Source organism: Myripristis murdjan, chromosome 2, assembly GCF_902150065.1.
Source record: "Myripristis murdjan chromosome 2, fMyrMur1.1, whole genome shotgun sequence".
NCBI classification, from domain to species: Eukaryota; Metazoa; Chordata; class Actinopteri; order Holocentriformes; family Holocentridae; genus Myripristis; species Myripristis murdjan.
The window spans coordinates 9,200,349-9,216,776 of NC_043981.1; the positions used below are offsets into that span (position 1 = coordinate 9,200,349).

The 16,428-nt window shown below is 42.8% G+C and overlaps 1 protein-coding gene across 1 annotated transcript in view; it reads left to right on the top strand.

The window, feature by feature from the left end:
• Positions 1–16,428, top strand: part of LOC115373471 (filamin A interacting protein 1-like) — an 82,398-nt gene that overhangs the window by 28,999 nt on the left and 36,971 nt on the right. Inside the window, exons 2-4 of the mRNA XM_030071890.1 lie at positions 2,237–2,561; positions 3,728–3,901; positions 5,124–5,302. Of these exons, the coding sequence (XP_029927750.1) occupies positions 2,250–2,561; positions 3,728–3,901; positions 5,124–5,302 (665 nt within the window). The 5' untranslated portion in view covers positions 2,237–2,249. The remainder of the gene's footprint in view (positions 1–2,236; positions 2,562–3,727; positions 3,902–5,123; positions 5,303–16,428) is intronic.

Sequence of the window (16,428 nt, forward strand, 5' to 3'; positions counted from 1 at the left end):
TCTGCCTTAAGGAGTATCTCCTTACAAATAACATCATTATTTTGTTAGGACTGCCGGATACACATGACAAAATAGAGTAACTGAGGACATAATTGTGAAATACCATCGTCAGTCGGGACAGCAGCGTTCGTTTTCCGTGTACTGGAAACCTTGTGACTCAACCCTGATACATGGCGGATGATGTAATGCCCCGAGGCTGATTATTCTCTCTCAGATCAAACGCTCAGATATTGGTCTCAGCATGTTTTCATTTCAGTTCTATTTCCTCTTTTGGATATATTTACTTTAGCCATGCATTGTGCTGAAACAGTAATAAATTACCAGGCAAAGGACGAAGGTCTGCGGCTCACAGCATTCACTGATTTATCATAGTCCAATTTATCACAGTCAGCGAGTCCTTGAGTGGCCCATTTATACACCAGATGTCACAAAGACGCACAGTGTACTCCAACCAGACTTTGGTAGGAAGCCATGATGCTCCTTCTTCTTCTTTGCAGCCTCTTAGTTATCCATGAAGATGTGGCTCCTTTTTCCAGCCAAGACACTCCAAGCCACCTTTCATCGTCTGTAAAACTGACAAATTAGGTGCGCCGAAGACCACAGCATCCCTGTCCGCCAGTGCCTAAATCCTCTGGCAGACTGATTTTGGCTTCCCTTTTGTCCCGATTTTCCTAGACCAAATTTTCACGTTGCGGGTGAATTTGTCAGTTGTGAATGATGGCCGGTGGCCTCGGGTTATTCGGTGTGACAGGCCGAGAGTCGAGGCTCCAAAAAAAGGTTCTGGCGCTGTCAAAAAATTTGTGGCATAATTGTGCTCTGTGGTCGGTGGTAGGACGTGGTGATGACTCTATTCCGCCGAGCGGCTAATAATAACACGGCGAGCGAATGACAACATGCCATGCTGCTCTACATGACAAATGTGGAAGTGCATGTGGATTCAGCCCGGCTGTGCGCCTCAACACAAGAACATGTTGCATCTTGCAGGACGAGATCCCATCACACATCACATGCATAAAACATAAAAAAGATTCTCAAAGCTGCACTGTCTCCAGGTGTCTTTTTAAAGGGACAATCCACTGTAAAGGCGTTTGAACATAAGGCTTTTGATGACTTTTTTATGGTGGTGTATTTTTCTTGTTCCCTTGTTTTCCTGGCCGATGGTAGACAACATGATTTCATGTCAGTTTCCACTGCAGCTGTAATGGAGTTTAATAGCTGAACAAAATGGTAAAGGTCAGGTTTTGGAGTCAGTCCCAAGCATTCAACAATCATACGGGGAGAAATCCATCGTCCAAGAGGAAGAGATACCGGCGAGAGCAAACTCAGCAGACCAGAATAAAATGCAGCTTTGTTGTGTTTTATGTGAGTGGCATGACTTGCTTCTGTTTTCTCAACTAGAAAAACTTCTTCTTTTGTTGTTGCTGTCATTATAGCTATCTCTCCACCTGCACATGAGAAATGTAAGAGTTCAAGCCCCTTCTCTGGGGATCATCAAAAGGCATTTGGAAAACATAGGAAATCATCAACTTAAGCAGAAGTAGATAATGCATCTTGAGGGGAAGTGGGTACAACAGAAAGTAAATTACATCACCTCATCACAAAATAACTCCTGGAATACACTGAGCATCAAAGATTGATGAACCATGACAGTGGAAAAGCATCTGAGAGTGAATTTTTCCTTTAGTTCCTTCCAAGTCAAGGTCATGGAATCAGTTTTGGCCCATTAAGTATTCTGTTTTTTGTTTCATAGCGCTGTCTTGAATGGTTGCAGAGATATATTGAGAAAAAAAATGCTTTGACAGACTGCAAGAAATCTCCATCTTGACACTTTGTTTCATCGTATATTCAGTGTTAAAATGTTGTTTTTTTCTGAAGAGATGAGATAATCCCACTTGCTTCCAATGAAGTTTCACTTGTTTTTGGAATTTCTCTAGGAACCAGTATAAATATGTTGAAACTATGCAGACTAAGGCAGATCAGCCCACTAGGATCAGGAAAATGACACTTGATTCAAGAAAACTCGTTGAAACAAGTTGATTAACACTGGAAACAAGTGGGATGATCTCATTCCATTGCCAATTTTTTTTACTTTCATTTAAGAAAATTAAGTCAATTTTTGATGAAATGAAGTGTTAAATTGGCCATTTTTTTTTAAAGTGTACACATACACACTCAGAATAAAACAAACAATTATCAATAATGCACAAAACTATTTTTTCTTCATGTGTCTGCCCAGCAGGTAGAGGAAGATGCGATCCCGCAGCAACAGTCTGGAGGATGCAGCCAAGGCCAAGCTGGAGCAGCAGCGGGCGCACACACGCAGGCGTACTGCAGAGCGGGAAGAGCCTTCAGGGAGGGCTGGGGGTCGGAGCCGGCACCGGGAGCCGCCGGATGACACGGGCACCATTCAGAGGAACCACAAAACAGGCAGGAGCAGCGCCAGCTCCAGCGGGAGCGGCAGTGCCAGTGGCGCTGCAAGGAGCAGTCGCAGAGAGAAGGGCAGGGACCTTTCTAGAGATGACCTCCTCTTTCTTCTGAGCATGCTGGAGGGAGAGCTGCAGGTGAAGGAAGAGTGTGTGTGTGTGTAGTTGTCAGAGAGACGGTACAGGAGGTTTTTGCTCTTCTCTTCTCTTCTCTTCTCTTCTCTTCTCTTCTCTTCTCTTCTCTTCTCTTCTCTTCTCTTCTCTTCTCTTCTCCTCAGGCTACTAATAGCAAAATCCAACAAAAACTCCCAGGTCCAAAGTTCCTGAGTCTTGCTCTGGGGAGAGGTTTGGGGCTAAGCCACACACCTTAAGCCTTTTTTGAGTTTGCCTTTCCATCACAGAGCACAAGAGTGGAGCTCTTAATGCAGATATGGCAGAAGTATTCTGTGTGAAACAGCAGAACAGTAAACATAGAAGATGTCAAAGCTGTCATTATACTCATAATTATTCATTACGTTTTTGAAAAACAGTGGGGTTGATACTTTTGTGCTGCTTATGATGTACCTTTTTTTCAGTGAGGGATGTTCAGAAAGTGCACCACATCAGAAAGTGCCATTTTGGGACCCGGTAACTCAAGCCCAAGGGCAAAAAGAGAGACTGGTCTCTGTCTTGTAAACAGATATAAAGGTTCCTGGTTCCTCAAAAGAGCTCATGCGTTCCCGGAACAACTCCTGCAGTGGAAAAGGGGTATGAAATGACAGGAGATGATTCAACCTGAACAGACTTGGATTCAGCTCTGGGAACACTGAGCCATTACAGCACCAGGCAGGCCTGCACACATGGCATTGCCCCAACTAGTACAGTGAGCCACAGTGGCTCAGTGGGCAGTGAGCACTCAAGACGGATTAAAAGCCCTGGTTAATGGACAGCTGACAGCTGAAGCTACTTCCTGCCATCCCAGCGCTTGAACCGGGGAATCCCCTGGTCGTGCTGGTGTATGTTTGCATCTATAAAAAATACAGTTAAAGCCAGACGTGCTTGGTTCAAGGAAACTATAGGACAAGGCTGTAGAGACAGAACACTGTATTCATTTTGAGCACCATATCACCTTTGGCTTTGATCTAAAAAGAGAAATTTTGGCCTTTTGCATTATGGATGTTGTTTCTGTAAATGCCCTTATCCCCATTTTTAAGAGGAGAAAGCTTTACTCTGAGCTCATGTCTCTATTATATAGATATAGAACACGTTTGTCATATGTTTATGCTCTATCACAACGTTAACTCCTGCTCACTCCCCCACTACAGGCCAGGGATGAGGTAATCACAGTGCTGAAGGCAGAGAAGATTGACTTGGCCCTGCTGGAGGCCAAATATGGCTTTGTCACACCTCAGAAGGTCCTGCAGGCCCTGCAGAGAGACGCCATTCAGGGCAAGGCAGATGTTTTCCAGGAGGATATCTACGAGAGGCCCATGGCAGAGGTAATATAAACTCTAAACAACAACTAAATGTGTGACTGAAACCTAAAACACACAAAAACTCCATCTCCTCCAAACAAAGTAACAGTGAAATCCAGTCAGTCTTCATGATGTTTTGCTCTGAAAACTTGTGCCATTAATTGTGTTTCAGGGACAAGCCTCCACTCAAAATCTAGTTTATGGTGGCACATTTTGCCTTTCGTACTTTTCTTCATTCCATTTTACCCAAATTTAATCCATCAGCACATAGAATCTGATGTTGTGCCTTACCTTAGTGACAATTTGAATGTGATGGGACACTCTTTTTTGGGGTACCTGCAATGACCTCACATAACGTGGAGGCCTGAATGCAACTGGTTTTCATGCTGTGGCTGTCATGCTCATTTGTATAATTTTTCATTTTGGTACCTTTTCGCATTTTGATCAGTTTTCCTCTCTGCCATCTTATGCTTCCATATTTACAGTATTTAGTCCAATTAAATTTAACTGTGGTGTGTTTACTCCTCGGTGCAGTTTGTTGGGCAGGTGTGAAAACAGTAATTCCACTTACGTGCGGACCAAACCAATGAACATGCTATGCATTATGGGTTGGGCATCTCTTGACGTGTGAGCTGGCAAGGTGCTCAGTTCATTATTTACCTACCTTGTTCTTTGAATGCCAAGCTAAAGAGATCATTGTAGGAATGCATTAGGACTTGTTTTCTTACAGTGATGTCATACTGATATCTGATTGCAGGGTGTCTTCCTTGGAAAGAGTGGATCACCACGTTGCTGACACACAGAGCTTTAACAGGCGTTTATACTGAGTGTGTTCGTCAGGATTACAGTGGCCAGTGTCACCAGTCAGAACCACAGCACCGTGTGTCATGTTCTCTGCATGCTGACAAATCCACCACTGTGTTCATTTTCAGTCAATGAATTTAAGTTTTTTGCGAGTATGTGTTTATAGTCTGCAAATCTGCTCAAATGTTTGCAGTGTGTAAATGGATGGACCAAATAAACAAACCAAACACATGAAAAGTATCAGTGTCACTCTGATTTGGACCAGACCGCTGCTTCTTGAAATTGTGTCTGGTCTGCAGCTACCTTTACAATCTCAAACCCCTGATGACCGCTGTGTCTGACTAACATGCAACAGTACAAACGTTACCGCTTACTTAAATTAAACTGTCACGTGTGTGTGTGTGTGTGTGTGTGTGTGTGTGTGTGTGTTTTTCTCCCTCAGCTGGACAAGTTAGTGGAGAAGCAGAGAGAGACACATCGGCGGATGCTGGAGCAGCTGCTGATGGCGGAGCAGAGTCACAAACAGGCTCTGTACAAGCTGGAGGATGAGAAGAGGAACCACGGGGAGTTCATGAAGAAGAGCGACGAGTTCACCAACCTGCTGGAGCAGGAGCGCGAGAGGTTAGTGCCGCTCACTGCTTTCAAACAGGGAGAGAAGCTGCCATCCCACCCACCCATGAGGAACCTAATCACAGTTTGAGCCGTGCTCCTGCAGAGTCTAAATGTGCTTCCAAAGAATTGTATTTTTACTGCTTTCTTCTGGTTTCTAAATACCATTTCCCCACCAAGAAGAAAGTGTGGAAAACACTGGGATGGTTTGATCGTAGAAACCCACCAACCACCTTTCCTTAATTGTGCCATTTAACTAATTTCCTCTATTGAATATGAAAGGGGCCACTAGCTGTGGAAACAATGGTCAAAATGAGATTCATGTTGATTTTTTCATTATTTTGGAATGCCTTTCTATGTCCTCCTGCAGCTTTGAGTTGGAAAAACATGTCTGTTTATCATCCAGTCAATTGCCTGATTTGTTGCAGGTTTGAACAGCTAATCTAACGTTAACCGTTCCAATCGTAATTGTATTCCGCATCACCAAAGTGCTAGAGGTGCTGTGAATGAAAAGAAACAAAAGAGATAGGGCACGACTTGCACTGTATGCTCCATTAATGCCCACTCAGCAGAACAGAAGAGCACTAGAAATTTGCACACAAATAACATCATAGGTCTGAATGTCCGTTCGTGAGTTCAGCCACTAAGTATGCCATTAAACTGAAGCCAAAATTACAACTGATACCGCTGGCTCATTTTAGCCGGCTCTGTCAGTTCTCATAATCACACTGTCTGGCCTGCGCCCCGTGCTGTACTTTAAGTACGAATGTCTTTACAAGTCAATGTCAGGACGCTGCTGAGAGTTACAGGGCCTCTTTAATCATTTCAGCAGACACTCAGTGGAAGCGTGGTGACCTGGGAGGAGGAGGAGGAGCGGACCGGCTGTCTTTTCCCATGGCCTTGTGACGGAGGATAAAGACAGGCCGATGTTTTTTTAACCACGCATTCTCTTAACCAAGTATATGTTTATTTACAGCCCGGGGGAGTAGTGTACACATATATGTGCACCATATCCAAACCTGGGAACTGCCCAGTAGAACCACAGCCCTCTGCTGCTGGCCACTGAATAAACCCACTGGAGTGGTTGAGGATTAAAGGCTTTGCTCAAGGGTACACTGCAAAAAATCTTCAACTTTGACAAGTCATTTCATCTCACATGAAAAGGTAAAAAAAAAAAAAAAAAAAAAAAAAATCTGCCTGTGAGAGAAGATAATCCCACTTCTTTCCAAGGCTAATCAGCTTGTTTCCAGATTTTTTTTTAATCAAGTGTCATTTTCTTGATCCGAGTGGCTGATCTGCCTTATTCTCCCTTGTTTCATCATATTTTAACAAGATTTTAAAGTATGTTATGTAATATTGCATTGAAGTGAGGACCCTTAAAGTGCAAAATTTGATATCTGAGACTACATGGTTCTCATCAGGCTTTACTTGCTGATAAATTACAGGCTTGCTCCACCTTTTTTTGTCAACTGAGTCGAAATTGTCCTTTATTGAGTCAACCCTCAACTCTATATACTGAACCTTTAACACTGAAAGAGACGTAATTACTTAAAATGGAGTTTTTTTGCAGTGAATATGTTGAATTAGGCAGGATAAGGCAGATCAACCCATTAATATCAAGAAAATGACACTTGACTCAAGAAAATTAGGGAAACAAATGGATTAACATTGGAAACAAGTGGGGTTATCTCATCTCACTGGCAGATTTTGTACCTTGTTTTCAGAAAATTAAATACTGAATGCTCAATTTTAGATGAAATGACTTGTTACAGTGGGCATTTTTGCAGTGTAGATTGATGGTGACAGAGGGAAGAAAGATTTTCCCATACAGCTCAGGGACCTGAACCAAAAATCCCTGGCCATGAACCTCTTCGATACATTTAATCACTAATCACTGCTGCCAAAGTATAAATGTCTTAATAAGGCAATGTCAGCATTATGTCAGTGTTTTTTTTTTTTTTTTTTTTTTTTTCAGAATTTGAAGGAAAATCCTTGCTAAAACAGAATTCCCATAAGGTTTTTCCCATGACCAGGGGCAGTCAAATTACTTTTATCCTCAACTTTTATTGCACAAACCTGGAGAGGAAAACCAAGACTTTTTCTGGAGTCGATCCAGTGACAAGACGTGGGAAACGTACATTGTGGACAGACAATTTAAGTTCACGCTTATACACACAAATAAGCTTTACATTTACAGCACTGCCTTATTTGTGCAGCAGAGGAGAAGCCCGTACAATACGCCTGGAAAGTCAACCTGTGTGCCACAGCTGGTCTGCATTTCACTGTCAGCGTAGGCTGCTTGGTCGCAAGGGCCAGTTGAACATTGGATTTTTTGCTCTCTGGTTTCAGCAAAGAAGTGTCCATGCTCACAAATCCTGTCCAACCTGTCCAGAATCATAGGATTAATAACATTTGAATTGTTTCACTGGGGATTTTTACTTTATACTGAAAAAAAAAAAAAAAAATCTCCACCTTAGTCTCTTATTCAATATTAAAATCCTATTTTTTTAATCTGCCAGTGGGATGAGATAATTCCACTTGTTCCCAATGCAGATTCACTTGCTTTGGGAAGTAAACATATGTTGAAACAAGACAGATTAAGGCGGATAAGCTGACTAGGATCAATAAAATGACACTTGGTTCAAGAAAATTCTGGAAACAAGTGGGATTATCTCATCCAGATGGCATTTCCCCCACTTATTTTAAGAAAAACAAACTTCTCAAGACTTTCTAAGAGAATAAATGACTTGTAAGATGGCTATTTTTTGCAGCGAATAATAGATTTGAATTGCTTCAGCATGATTTTTGCTCTAAAACTTGCCTACACTGACCCGTACGCTGAAATCCTGGTAGCACCTGAACCGACAACTGCTGTAAAGTATTATAATGATTTTTAACAGTGCATGAACCATTTAGAGGCTCTCATATCAGCCTAATAGCATGTTATATCTCTTCATGAGGCAAATTGGAACCAGCTTCATCACTGTAATTTTATCCACGTGATGATAGGAGGCACTCAGTCATTACGCCGCATGTGTGTTAATATCCACTCTTACGCCGAATTATAAATCATTACGAGTATTCTTATTTTACATTACAAGCTTGTCGCAGAAATCTCAACGCCTCGAAGTGATCCATAAAACGCTGTAATGCGAGATGAGCTCAGGACGGATGATTTTGAAAAGTGCCAAGGCTGAGACGCCGGAGGCCGAAGGTGGAAACATGGTTGAGTGATGTTTTCTGTGAACGTCATGTACAGTAGAGAGCAGTTTACCACTTCCTCTGCACTATCATATATCATACATACACAGAAAACCATGAACACACACACACACAGGCATACACGTACCCAGCAAAGACACACACATGCACCATCAGCAATTAATTTCACAAGGGAAACACATCTGGACATCAGCCCATGGTCTATTTGAGAAAACCACATCATTGCACTTTAGCCATACCGGGTTGTTTGAGTTGGATCGAGCAATGGTGCGACGAAGGTCTGCGCTTTGTCACCGAGCACGTCAGGAAGGACAGGCTGCCATGAAAAATATGGCTCTGTCCAAGGTCGGCCTAATTACCGTGTGAGAAAAGGCAAAAGATTTATACGACTGACCAAAGCACAAAAAAACACCAAAAAAAAAAAAAAAAAAAAAGCCAACCTAATAGCTCTGAAGAGCATCACTCACACTGAGCATTCAGCAGCAGTAGACAAGATGTCAGATTACCATGGAAATAGCTGATGAGGGTGTGTTTTCAGTGCCGGGGCTCGCCAGCAGACATCCAGATTGAGGCCAGGGTGACTGTGTTTGGGAGCGGGTGAAGTGTGTAAAAGGGTGCTGCGAGGGGGGTGGGGGGTGGGGGGCAGGGGTTCCAACATCTGCCATTGTCATCTGTCTTCGGCGGTTGGACACGGCCCTGTTTATGTAGCCGAGTTACAGTCACAGAGCGTTTGGGTGCACGCGCTGCAAAAAATGTCTGCAGCAACGAGTCATTTCATCAAAAATTCAGTATTAGATATGCAATTTTCTTAATAAAAAGTTTTAAAATCTTCAAAAAAGATGAGATAATCCCACTTTTTTCTATTGCCAATCAACCACTTTACAGAATTTACTTGAACCAAGTGTCATTTTCATGATCCTATGGGCTGATCTGCCTTATTCTGCCTTGTTTCAAAGTATTTATGCTCCACAAGTATAAGTATATTGGCATATTTGTGCCACAAAAGTGAAACTACATTGGAAACACATCTGATTTTTTCACTTGTTTTAAGAAAAACAAGATTTTAACACTCCATATGAGATGAAGATGGAGATTTTTTGCAGTGTGGAGCAAAGTAAATGTGTGTGTTCGGAGGTGTCCTCTTACCTCATTCCGCCCCTGAGTTTGTTTGTCCAGACAATCCTCACAAGAGACGTTATATTTTTTAATGCCGCCACCCGGATAATTACACTATACTGCTATGAGCGATCGTGAACGAGTGAGTGTGCATTTGGGGTTTCGCTGCTGTTAAGAGTACTCCTTTTCCGGTTCATTAATAAGGCGCCAAACAGCACTCGTAGCCGAGAGTGTAGTTGCTAAGCAGGCATATGAAAAGCAAACAGAAGTGAGGTTTGCTGAAAAAAATGTCTTCAACTTATGCATGTGTTTAACCTCTTTAACCCAACCTCTCATTGGTGAGTTTGTCATAACAAATGCACACCGCGTAGCCAAGTTTTATTCAAACCCGCAGAAATTGATTTTAAATTCTAGTGGAGATCCCAAGGTTTCCAAAGATACCAAACACTTCCAATTATCGGGAAATGTGTATAAAATGCACATGACATCTCGATATTTTCAATTGGATGTAATAGGGCAGCAATAAAATAATGGCATCTTGAATAGTTCATTCAGTATAAGTGTGATGGGGCTTCAGTGATGCATTGCAACCAGCAGATACACAATATGTGTTACATTATCATACAATATGGAAAAATGTGTGTTTTCTTAACTTTGAAGCCACATAAGGGGAAACTTGAGGAAAAATCAGTGTTCAAGGGGTTAACCTGCAGTGAATAAAACAGGGAGTAGGGTGGTCTGTGTAAATCAAATGTGTGAAAGCTCTATTTCTGTCATGCAACAGTCCACTGACCCTCAGAAGATGCAGAGGTAGACGTGTCATCACGACCGCCTCGAGCGAGAGGAAACAGACGAATCCCCGAGGAGCTTGGGTAAACGACGTCTTAGTCCTTCGCCCAAGCAAAAAGGCTCGGCGTTCGCTCAGCGGCTTCTGTTCTGCTCGGCGCTCTTTCCAAAACATTATTACAGAGGGCCAAAAAAAGTGCAAACCGAAAAAGCCGTGAGTTCGAGAAGGAAAAACCCACTTATCACTTGTTTGAGGAGAGAGCTAAAACAACTCGGTGTGTTATGAGAGCGGCGCGCTCCGCCGTGGCTCGCCATGTATGAGAGGCGCAGCGCCGCACCAGGCTTTAATTTCACGCTCGTTAATCCATTGTTGCATGATGCATTTTAGCTGGATGTAATCATTTCCTTTTTCTGGACCCTGGAAAGCTGCAACTTGTGATTACAGCCCAGGGTTACGTGCACAAGGGTTTTGGAAGGGACACCAAGCCTTTTCCCCTTCTTTCTTTCTCTTTTGAAGGCGCTCACACACACACACACACACACACACACACGCCGCACATTTATAAGCTCCAAGTCTCCTGCTGGCTTTTATTTTTTTATTCTGACCTTTTTTTTCATGGCAGGAAGCCTCTGACTGTTGAGTGACCCCCTCCCTGGAAGCCCTAAAAGCATGTAAATCTGGGTAGGAGGGGGAGGGGGAGGGGTGGCGTTGGGGATGAAGCCGGTTCCCTTCTGATTAATTGTCAATTGAGCAGCCCCGTCCATGAGTGATGACCTCATCGCACGCCGGGTACCGCAGGAGCAGCAGGGGTGTGAGAGCAAGAGCGGCATTCTAACCATCAACAGATGTTAGTTAAAATGTGACTTCAGCACGCAGACACACACACACACACACACACACACACACACACACATCTTGCACGCAGCTACGCAAAGCAGGCACTCGCTCGCCTGCTCTCCTTTGTTCTTTTGTAGGGAACTGAAGGGCAGGGAGTGAATTTTACGACCTTCTATATCCTTTGGTTTCATGCATAGCGTAACCCCGCAAGATACTTTAATCCCTGCTTACGTTTGGAACATGCTGAATGATTTTAGTGTGTGGGGTTCAACTAATGCTGGCAGTGATATATTGATCCAAGAGGGGACCGCATGGGGATACGAGGCCGGAGTCAAACCTCCAGTGCATCCTGCTGTCTTATTTAGGATACACTTTAAAAGTGCTCTTGGCAGCTTTGCACGCTGATGGCTGCAAATGTCAGCGTGGCGGCGGCCGTTTCAAAAATGTAATTTTAGTAACCAGAAAGCATGTAACAGGGGTTTGAGTGAACTGCACGCTGCATACTCATGTTTACACGTCCAGCCGGTTCTGATTGTTTTATGCTTTTATGGAAGAGAGAAGCGAAAGATTAAATGTTAAAGAGGCCGACTTTCTTTGGAAGGAGCACTTGTCTGCAGAGTTTCATTTCGGTACATTGCAAACAAACAAACAAACAAACAAACAAACAAAAAAACACTAGCCAGAGCCTCAGTATAAAAAAATATCATTATACTCTACTTATACCATACTGCTGCTGCTAGTGCTACGCGGTTGCTGTATTGATTTATTTTCACGGCTATAAGATCTTCCATGAATGGTGATAGGATGCTTTGTTTTTCCAGAAAAATCTTGCCTATAGGTGTATTATACTTAATATTAGTCATAATCATTGCACAGTGACCCTGAGGAGGCCTAAAGAAGGCAGTCGGGAAGTTCAATAGTCAGTCGCTACAGTAAAAAGCCGCTTTGAAACGTCAACAGATAAAATGGAATAAAGGAGTACTGATGCAACTTGTTGGCATGATAAGTGAAAAAGCTCTGGAATTTCCATAAAACTTGCAATGCAGATAAAAAAGCACAGTAGCCGGTAACGTGACACCGCATGACCTTCATCTGCCTCTTAACGGCTCGCAGGGAGAGCAGTATATCCTCATGCCATCTGGTTGACTTAACTCCAGCAGCGGTGACATCACCCACGTGTATCAGATCTAGAACATTCCTTGGCGATGCTATCACCGGGGGCCAAGATGCTTATTATCCAGACCTACCCTGTTCTTGAAAACGGAGCACGGCGCTTTTTTGATTTTTTTACGATCTGGAATTTCTCGTTATTAATGATCGGCGTTCCTGCCTCCGCGGGTTCACCTCGGAGGCAGGTTGTGAACTCTGCAGGCGAAAAAAGTTATATGGTATCCTCTACAAATGGGAACATGTTTTAGGAAGTTGTCAGGCAGCTGTTGCACTGTATATACACAAGCCTCCACCGCCAGCGCGAGCAGGATCTGTCTTCACTTATTCCTCGTTAAGATATTATCAGCACAACCCAAACTGTTGGTGAGGCGACGGGAATCTACCTCATTCATCAAGCGCTGCTGACAAATATGATTCCTGCGCTCTCGGCAAAGGCTGTTTAGTCTTTCCTGGCTCCGAGGAATAGCACACCTGTATTCCTCCCAAAAACATTTCATCCCCATGCGTGCTATACATTCCTCTTCAAAGCAAGGGTGGAGATTTTGATGTGATGGATGAAAGTGAGAGGTATCTGATATGAGGCTTTTTAGAAACGTGACACAAAATTGACTGGTCTGCAGGTTTCTGCGTATTAAATGATGATGAGACTTGCCTTTTGGTAGCTGGTTTATTAACTCTTTGGCTTTGCTGGTCCCATTGGTGAATCCCATTGGAGGGAAATGCATGCTGCGTTGCCGAGCTTTGTTCAAACCCACAGAGCTTGATTTTAAAGTCTATTTTAGATCCAAAGATGCCAAATATGTTCTGCCAAATTACAGTGAAAAGTGTATAAAATCATACACAAAACATCTAGATATTTTCTATTTGATGTAATGCTGCAGCCATCAATCTATTTCACTCAATATAAGTGTGATGGAGCTACAGTGAAATGTTGCAAACAGCAGATGCATGAGACACTGCCATAATATTCTGGATTTTTTTTTTTTTTTTTTTAACTTTGAAGCTACTTCAGGTGAAACTTAAGGGAAAATCAGAGCTCATGTGGGTTAATGGTGCATGTCACAATGATGTTTTTCCGCGCTCTGTGTCAGTTTGTTCCTTTTATGGCAAAGAGGGGTATCCTTCCAGCAGGCCTTACTGGATGACGTTACTCCGATGTCAGCAGTTGTGTGCTTTGAAGCCCCACCAGTGTGCGCCCATGTTGAGGTCAGGAAATCACACAAATACGGCACATTCAGCGACACCCTCTAAGCACACATCCGACATGCGGCCACCTCTCTGCGCTCTTTCAAAACAAATTCTGCCTCGTCTCCAAGTGCGTCAGAGCATCGCCGGGCTTCGCTTCTCAGAAAATGAACAGCAAATGGCTTCGGCTCAGTGGTTCTTAGCACTTTACCAGGAAAAATTTTTATTAGAATGCTCCTTGGCTTAGTGGTTTGCTTCAGCCAAGTAATTAAAGGGACAGTTCACTGCCACAAACATCTAGTTTGTTTCTGTGTGATTTGGCAAGGTTTCCTGTCTTTCTCCCTTCGCCCCATCACAAACGGACTGGATGGGCATTCGATTGTGGAGCTGAAGCAATCCAAAAATGTACTTGTGAAAAATTCTTTCCAAAAACAAAGTCACACATTTCCACATATAGATAATCCACAGCTTTTATAGCAGAAGAGTTTTGTTGGGAACTATTTCCTGTGGAAGAACACAAGCAAACTGCATTTACCGACACTAAGGAGTATAAACTCGATCGGATGGGTCCATTTTGCCAAAGTTCTTCAGCAACAAATACAAATACATTTTCACAGAGTCTATAAGTGGGAAAATATGTTAATATTAATTACATGTTTTGGATTTCGGATGAGCAAACATTTTAAAGAAATGTGCAAGACAGTACACATGGAATTAATGAAACCTAGCCACAGCAGGGCTTATAAAAATGAAATAAAAACTATGAAGAAATTGCAGGTGTTAAAATGATTTGTTTTATAGTTCTCGGTGTCTTCGTGGCTCAGTTGGCCTAGGTGCATGCCACATGTACAACATGGGCTTGAATCCACACTGTCTCTCTCTATCTCTACTTTTTTTTTTTTTTTTAAATTGCGCAAACTTGATAGTTCCCTGAAGTTAGTCCGTATAAAATGCCCATAGGAGCTTAAGGCCGAGTTTCCTGAGTTGTTGATATAGTAACAAATGGTTTCCAGTGCTCGACACTCTGCCAAGTTGTTGTTTGTCGTTACACTCACTGCCCATATGGCCTCTGTAAATAAACAGGGCCAGTGTGGATCCTTGTGCAGCACAGCAAAACAGCTTGTGTTTCTACCAGTCTCTCCTCCCGCATGCCAAGTTGTTATTAAAAATATGATTTCTCACCATTTTCAAATATTTTGCTAACAGAAGAAACCAAATATGCCAAATATGACGGCTGACATTACAGCAGGCTAACAAAAATACAAAGCAGATGTTTAGATTTGGGTTACCTACGATCTAAAAATATGTGATTTGGATGGGAATGGGAAAATGACGGATGAGCGCGTACCCGGCCAGTGTCGTTTTCCCACTTATCCCCGCCTCTATTTGTGTATCTAGATGCTGTCACTGTATCATTCAGAGCGACTACAGCAATGTAGGAAAAAGTGAGTAGCGACTGACCTAATTCAGGCTGGTCAGCTCACACTCCCTTCTCTGCTTTGGCCAGATAACGAGAGGATCTCTCCGCTCTTCTCGCTGATTTGTTTGAATCTGGCAAAGATGATAATACGAAGGGCTTTTTTTCCCCCTTCTCTCTCTCTCACCTTTCATCCCCAAAAGCTGATGAATTGTGGTTTGGCAGCCCTGCTAAATTATTGAATACTTGCAACTGACTCTGTACATGTGGTGTTTCATTTGATTAAAGGTATTTTGAGATGTGCTGGATGAGCTTTTGATGCAAAAACTGACATTCTATGACAAAATATGTCGATTTTTTTTTTAAGTCTGTGAAGCACCTCCATACATGGGCAGTTAATATTGAAGTGAAACAGGCATGTATTTTCTTTTTCTTACTTTTTTGTCTTTAATAATTGAGGGAAAACTTACTGGTCCAGCACCACCCTGGAAAGTTTTCCATCTTGAGGTCAAACTCGTCAAAAAATCTGCGTCGTATCTTTAGGCTGTCAACAAACACCTTCATACTAAATTTTCTGGACATAGAAAAGGACATCAATCACTCAAGATGAAAGAAACAAAGTGTAGATCCTGTGCTATGAGAAAAAGAGGGGAATTAATTATGCATGTCATATTTTGCTCTAGTTGGCACCAAGCAATCGCAGGTCACACTCCCCTGATGAGCATCCTGATTCAAGAGTCTTCTCATAAACAAAATATGAACCAATCTTTAAATAGACCCACGCTAAGACCACTGACATTCACACAACTCGCCACACTTGGCTCTATTTTTGACCATTGCTTCACCGTGGACACGCAGGTTTGGGTTAATAGGTGTCTGAAGACAGAAGCCAGTAACATAAAGCAGATCCCCCTAATATGAAAGGGTATTTGGATGAGCACGCTCGCTCTCTGAGTGTGTGAGACTGTCAAAACATTACTCCACTACCCCTGTAAACTGGGTGGTAATTAGGCCCAGAGAGCCGTCATTGCATGGCGTAATGTGATTACATCTCACTGACAGAATGCAGCGATTAGACCTCACCGACCACAGGACTCAAGACTCACAGCTCGTATTTTTCCAACCTTCTTCAGGCCTTTTATGAAAGGGGGGGAAATCCACCCTAAAATCAGAATTCCCACACTCTGTGCTCTTTCTGTGATAGCTCACTTGGTGAGTGTCTAACCTCTTGTGAAGCCAAAAAGCAAAAAACGTAACGTGTGAGTTCATCAGGAAACTCCTTCACTCCTGCTCAGTTGGCAATGAATAGTTTGGTGACACCGTCTGAGTCTTTCTTTGGAAAATAGGCACTTTTTCTGGTAATGTGAGGCAAGCATGACAAAGTTCAAAGAAATCTCCTAAGGG